The sequence below is a fragment of the Rosa rugosa genome, chromosome 2 (assembly GCF_958449725.1).
Source record: "Rosa rugosa chromosome 2, drRosRugo1.1, whole genome shotgun sequence".
NCBI lineage: Eukaryota > Viridiplantae > Streptophyta > Magnoliopsida > Rosales > Rosaceae > Rosa > Rosa rugosa.
The window spans coordinates 54,884,542-54,891,841 of NC_084821.1; the positions used below are offsets into that span (position 1 = coordinate 54,884,542).

At 39.7% G+C, this 7,300-nt stretch overlaps 1 protein-coding gene across 1 annotated transcript; it reads left to right on the plus strand.

Annotated features, from left to right (window-relative positions):
- The first annotated feature begins 1,348 nt into the window (after positions 1–1,348).
- LOC133733294 (probable glutathione S-transferase) lies at positions 1,349–2,530 on the plus strand. The gene is made up of 2 exons (XM_062160940.1): positions 1,349–1,728; positions 1,842–2,530. Exons 1-2 carry the CDS (start codon positions 1,414–1,416, stop codon positions 2,184–2,186), a joined length of 660 nt encoding a protein of 219 aa, XP_062016924.1. The 5' UTR covers positions 1,349–1,413; the 3' UTR covers positions 2,187–2,530.
- Positions 2,531–7,300: the final 4,770 nt, after the last annotated feature.

Consider the following 7,300-nt stretch of genomic DNA (forward strand, 5'->3'; position numbering starts at 1 on the left):
TTTTAGAACATCTCGAGTGGATATATCTTTTGGCTTGTGTTAAATTTAAATTTCACAGATGACATGACAACTTATCTAATTTTAGCTCCAACCAATATATCAAGATTGAATATTATTTTAATCAACAACGTACTTGATTTTCCCAATTTTAGACAGACCGCGCTACCAAGTTCCCCTTCTTCACTGACTGAAGAATCCTTCTTAATTATTTGATTTATTCTTCAAGCGATAGATAATTATCTCAGCATAAATTATATCCAAAGTCACCCAGCGTAAATTTGAGGTGAGGTCATGGTTATTAAGTATGAATCTCAATTATACTATGCATCAAACAAGAATAAAATATCTCGTTCTCCCGAAAATTGAATTAAGCTTGATAGATAAGTTGTTGCACTAAAGCTTGAGACAAATTCGATCAGCAAAGAGCTATAGGAACAACCTTTTTAAGGCAGCTCTTAGAAAAACTCTCAAAGAAAGACGAGTAATAGAAAATGTTGAGTAAAAGTTGGAGTGGTTCTTCCTAAAATTCATGTATTGTAACCAAAAAGTTAGACTTAACCAGCCGTCAATTGATACAAATCCAACTAAGAGCTATAAGAACAACCTTTTTAAGACATGCAGCATAGAAGAAAAAAGGCGAGTAGATAGGAAGATACTGATAATCAAATTTACGCTGATCCGGAAAAAAAGGGTGGTTGACAAACCTATAATTTTTTTTTTTTTAGTAATATCTACACTCCTGATTTCTTTTTTGTTCATTAAACTTTCCAAATTACCCGGTACCATCTTATTATTTTCCTTGTGACTTATTGCTTGTATCATAACAACTAGAGCTCGATCTTCTTTCTCTATTATATTCTCTCTCTTCCCTTTTGGAAGATCATATGGGGTGTGACCAAGTTGCAAATACTCACGTTATGATTTCCATGAAGGAGGTCCATTTTATTTGGTTAGAAAATTAAAATCATGCCTGATTGACTTACTAGTATAGCCGTATAGCTAGTATTCAGTGTGATTCACCTGTGATTCTGTGAATCTGTGATCGATGCTTCCGGTAGTAAAGTTCTCTTACTCCTCTTCCTTTTTTATTGTTTATTTTACCCACTCCTCTTAAAGGAAGGAAAATAGCATATCAGATCTACTTCCTGCCCAAGAAGTATACTTAAAGATATATATAAAATTGTTAGTTATAGATTTGATGCCAGGAGCAGTGACGTAACCGCACCTGATTGGAAGGATCCAGAATGTAAGGAGAAATGGAGCATTGACTACTAGCCTTCTTTATTGGGAAATTTTGTGCATAAATACCCCCATGGAATGGACACTAGCTACCACACCACCTAAAGCTTCATATCTAAGCTAGCTCGTTTTGTAACCCTTATATTCATCGATCAAAATCATCAAAACCTTTCAATGGCAGATGAGGTTGTGTTGTTGGATTTCTGGCCGAGTCCATTTGGGATGAGGCTGAGGATCGCTCTAGCTGAGAAAGGCATCAAGCACGAGTACAAGGAGGAAGACCTCAAGAACAAGAGCCCACTTTTGCTGAAGTCGAACCCGGTTCACAAGAAGATCCCGGTTCTCATTCACAACGGCAAACCCGTCAGTGAATCCCTCATTGCCCTCCAGTACATTGACGAAACTTGGAATGACAACGCTCCACTGTTGCCCTCTGATCCTTATCTCAGATCCCAAGCCAAGTTCTGGGCCGAATTTGTTGACAAAAAGGTAGTTACTGGTTTCGTGATACGTACAAATATGTTGATGGGTTTAGGTCTAGTGTTTTCAGGTTAGTTAGTTATTTAATCCATTATTATTTTTCTCTTTTATGGTTTTTGCAGGTTGCTGATTTTGGGAGGAAGGTATGCATGACCAAAGGAGAAGAACAGGAGGCAGCAAAGAACGGTTTACTTGATTGCATTGAATTACTGGAAGGAGAACTTGGAGAGAAGCCTTACTTTGGGGGTGAGACCCTTGGTTTCGTGGACGTGACACTCGTTCCCTGCTATGGCTGGCTTTCCGTGTACGAGAAGTTTGGCAACTTCAGTATAGAGGCAGAGCACCCAGTATTCATAGCTTGGGGGAAGAGGTGTTTGCAGAAGAAGAGTGTGTCCAAGTCTCTTCCTGACCAGCAAAAGCTCTATGACTTCGTTGTGCAATTGAGGAAAAGGCATGAAATAGAATAGATGGCATCGGAGGAAGCATGCAGGGCATAATAACTAATAAGCAAGTGATGATTATCATTCGTTGCTTCTTCTGCTTTTAATGTTTCAACCTCTTATGAACCTTTGGTCAAACTTTAGGGTTGTTTACATGTACAATAACGGGCAATTCACCAAGCCCTCCACATTCGGTTTTTCTTTTTTAATTTTCCCTTTGTTGTAAAATTCTCAGACTGCAGAACAACATTTAAACCATTCACTTGCACTGCAAATTAAAAGAAAGTTCTTCTGATCATATTATATACTTTTAAAAACTTTCCAATTAAGAAAAAAAACAACAACAAAAAAAGAAAATGGTTCTTGACCAAGCCCTCCATAGTATGGGGTACTTTGTTGTACCTCTGATCCTGTTTCTTTCTTGTAACCCTGTTTGCTTTTGTAGTCGAATTATGACATTTAATTTGATGTTAACAATTTTCCTTTTGGACAATTAACGTACTGTTGTTAGGTTGTTTTTTTTTGTTTTTTTGAAAGGTGGATTTCATTAAACGCATGCTAAGATGGCCATTACATATCCTTCTGCTGCCTTCAACTAGACAGATCAAGAAGTCGTAGCAAGGGAACTACTGCGATACATAGAGACAGACCATCTATATTCGAACTAACCGCTCACTTATTTAAAAGTGAGCCTATAAACTATGGAAAATAGCTAAGACATAGTAAATAGGCTCCCACCACAATGAACTAGATTTTTTCCTTGCCCTTCAAGCTAGGGCTTGGAGGCTTGCCCGAGTACAAAACAGTTAGGACTTCTTCAGCAGAGACCTTCGTTGCCTTAGTAGTTTTATTTTTGGATCCCAAAGGCCTTCCCCTCTTCTTCTTTGCACTTGGAAACTCAAGTGATGGTTTTAGCAACATAACTTCAGCCGACACCAACATACCTCCTGGAGTTTCGACAAGGCCCAAAGACTTAGCTCTAAATTTCGAGGAGAATTCAGGCACCCTAACCTTTTTTGCAGAAGCAACTGGACTTGATCTTCCTTCAAGCAAGTCAGACATCAAGAAATGCAATTTTTGTGGGGAGGGGGAAAAGATCGGCCCCTCTTAGCTGGACCGTCTGCCTCAACTGGAACAAGAGCAAGGAAGTCCCCATCACTAGGTTCCCGCGCAGTAGCATTTTTGATGATCACCGGCCTCCTTGGCTTGCCGGACTCAGGACCCCCAAACAACACTCTACGTACCCACCGGTGGCAAAATGGGCGTGGTGATGCCTTGAAACCTAAAGGTTCCTTCCTTGAAGTGATGGCCGTGTACTCCAAGAAACTGGTGAGTAAGGTCCAGTTTACAAGAAACTGGTTGTTCCACGGATTTCGCAGCAGAAGGCACCATGTTAGGGTTGCAGGGGCTTTTCTCATGAAAGACGCAAGCACAGATATCACACATGCCTACCATATTTTCATACAGAAAGTGCACCTCCTGCTCAACACCCTTAGCAAACCTTAGGGGTTTTTTTTTTTCCAGATAAAATGGTTTCATGATCGAGTGGGATACTCGAACTCGAATCTCCCCCATGGCATCAAATAGCTTTCCATCGATGTCCAGATACTTTCCCGCCACCGTAGCCACATTTGCAATGGTTTTCCGCTGTTCAAACGCTGGAGGGATATCAGTTATACGAACCCAGAAGAAAAGATCAAGCATAGGCACCGATCTCAGCAATGCGATACCATCATAGGGCTGCAATACCATGAGAGTCCGGTTAAAACTCCATGGTCCACCCATCAACACCTTCCGGCAGTCACTCTTGAGATCAAAAGAGAACAGAAACCTATCTGGTGTCCTCTGCTGAACATTAAAGCCTTGACTCAAAACCCAAACACGCCGGAAGTGACGCTTCAGATCCATCGCCATCGTTGGCTTCGTGGTGAGGGGTCGTGCCAAGAGATAGGATTGGGATGTACGCTGCGCACCTCCCTCAGTCATATTAGAGATGTCCACAACGTCATTGCTTGCAATGGCAAGCGAAGTGGCAAAGTTCCTGGCAACAGAGTCAATATTTGCCATGATAGGCAGCGAGATAGGGTAGGAGATCGGTAGTTGTGGTTGTAGAAGCCGCCGACAGATGCCGGAATTGGATGCTAGGGTTTCTAGGTTTGCGCGGCCGTGGGAGCCTTTAGGGTTGGAATTCCTTTTTGAATATAACACAATCTGATGATACGTTGTTAAGTTGTTATATGTAGCTAAGAGTTCAAATATACTAATCTCTGATCCTAAATAGAATTTGTTATTGTTACATTGCATAACTAGTTTTTTATTTACTCTATATCTTTGACATTGGAATGTGTTATTATTTTTTTAAAGACAATTTTTTTTTCTTTAGGGGAATGACGAACGAATTATATTGATCAATCAATATCTTTTTATTTTTTTTCTATTATATGTGGTTTTAGTTGTTTATCCTTTTTAATTAATTTTGGTTTCGTCGTATTTTAATATATATAAAAGGTATCTACATAGAAAAGTTCTATTTTGACTAACAAACTCTTTTCTCTTCAATATAGTATAGATTTACGACCAGTTGGCCAGACCCTTTATGGCCGTGTTTCATTTTGGTTTGGTCTAATACCATTGTTAATTATGTTTTGATACTAAAAGAATATTATAATATAAAGAAAAAAGTAGGTTTTTTTTTTTTTTTTTAATTTTTTTTTTATGACAAAAGAAGATTACAAGCTAAAACCTCTATTACAACCTAAATTATAGAAATCAAAATTAAAGGCATATAGTGAACTTAAAGGCAAGGCTCCATTCCAGCTACAAAACCACATCACACGACAAACCCCAGAGTTTGAATTTAAAGAATTCACACAATAAAAGGTTACCTTTGGATTTTGATTCGGGGTCGATTGCTGGTTCAGTGGTGCAAGCAGTAGCAAGGTCGTGTTGTAAGGAACAATCCTTGGCATGATGCCAATGAGAGAATATTTAACAACTTAAAAGGCTGCCTCTTGGGAAAGAATAATGAGCTTCAAATTATAACAAACTCATTCTCCCTTCAAATATTGAAGACAGTACATTGTGTTGGCCACATAGAACACAGCCAAAACAGATTCATTCCCATAAGCCAAGATCTAACAGTACATTTCTTACTGAAATTCCTCTTTGGGGTATAACCATATACATAATATGAACAAGCAATGCCTTGATTTCCACAAAAGTAAAATAGAATAGGCAAAATAGCTAAATTACCCCCTGACTTTTCCCATGACTGTCGATTTACCCCATGACATTTCAATTTTGATTATTTACACCATGACTTTTCTAATTATGGCCGATTTACACCCTACTATTAACTTTTAGACTTTATATAGAATTCCTCCTTTAACTTTTAGACTTTATATAGAATTCCTCCTTTTCTAATTATGTAAATTTGATTTGATTTTAAGAACCTAAAGCACTGAATACTGATTTCTTTCAATAAAAGGACAGAGTTAACTTAGACCAATCGACATTAATTAGCAGTGAAATACAAAATGCTAAATGTAGGTACCTTATAACTGACCTCACAAAATTTCAATCTTTCACTTTGAACTGATGCGAACCAATCTACAACAACGAGAACCCACAAATTACCATCACAACAGTTTGATCCAATTGCAAAAGATGTAGTAGTTACATAATATCCGAACCTGTTTCCATCTCCTCCCCCATTTTCGACCTACCACCACCACCTTTAGATAAACTCTCATCAGATCGATATGGAGATTGGGTTAGGTTTTGCTCTTCAACAACTCCCAATTTCAGTTCGAAGAAGGAAATTGATCTCCCCTTTGGGTTTGCTTTCAACCCATTATGTTAGGTTTTGCTCGGTTGAACTTTTGCAGCAGCAACCCATAAGTTCGGTTGCATGCACCTTCGACTAGCTATCAATTCGGTGCATTAGCAGTGACGTACTGGGCATCTCATTGGAACCTTCTCGAATATTTGGACCACTTTTGCAGCAGTAACCCATAAGTCCGGTTGCATGTACCTTAGACTAGCTATCAATTCGGTGCATAAGCAGTGACGTACTGGGCATCTCATTCATTGGAAGTTGGAACCTTCTCGAATATTTGGACCAAGTAACTCTATCTCCTACCTATTCTTCAATCCTATAGATACGTTGACTAATCATGTCTTTTGCTTTTGAATATTTGCCCATAAATACTAGTCCCAGCCACACAGCCCTTCATATCTAACCTAAAGCTACGTTTCAGAATCCTCACCCTTGCAATTTCGCTTATCATACCAATATCTTCAAAGACTTCGATGGCGGATGTTGGTGACAAAAAATTCCGTAGAGGATTTTGACTCATCAATGAATGCGGACTGGAGCGAGAGCTGATCGGGAACGATCGAGGAGCTTTCTTGGAAAGTTGACTCGAAGTTTGACCGTCGGCTCGAGGAGGGGGGTACCTGCAGAAAACCCTCCGATGCCTAAGTCAGAACGTTTCTCAGTAGTGGAGTAGAGAGAATTGGAATCAGATGGATTACCTGGACGTCGAGTCTCCTTTATATAGGTGATGACTTACTTGGGGAACAAGCTTGCCATTATTTCTACTTTTATGGCTGCATTTATTTACACACTTATGATGACAATTATTGCTGCACTAATAACAGTTAATCATTGCGTACTTACGACCGTCATTCATTGCGTATTTATGATAGTCATTCATTGCACACTTATAATCATAATCATTGTACGTAGTTATTGTCGTAATAATCGCAGCATTCATGACTGAAATTTAACGTCATACTAACTACGGAGTTAATCGCCTTAATTGCGGGCCTAGCAGAATTTGACCACTCCCACAATGCCCCCAAATTTTCTCTTTGGACACTCGTCCTAAGAGGAAATTTCCATTCTCTGGCTGTTTCAAATCTTGCCTCGAATATTTCCTCGAGCCCTGGCCGTCCCAATTCTTTCCTCGAGCCCTGGCCGCCCCGATTCTTTGCTCAGGCCCTGGCCGCCCCGAATCTTTCCTCGGGCCTTGGCCGCCCTGAATCTTTCCTGGGGCCCTGGCCGCCTCGATTCTTTCCTCGGGCCCTAGCCGCCTCGATTCTTTCCTCAAGGTGAAGATTCATTTTCAGCATGAGAC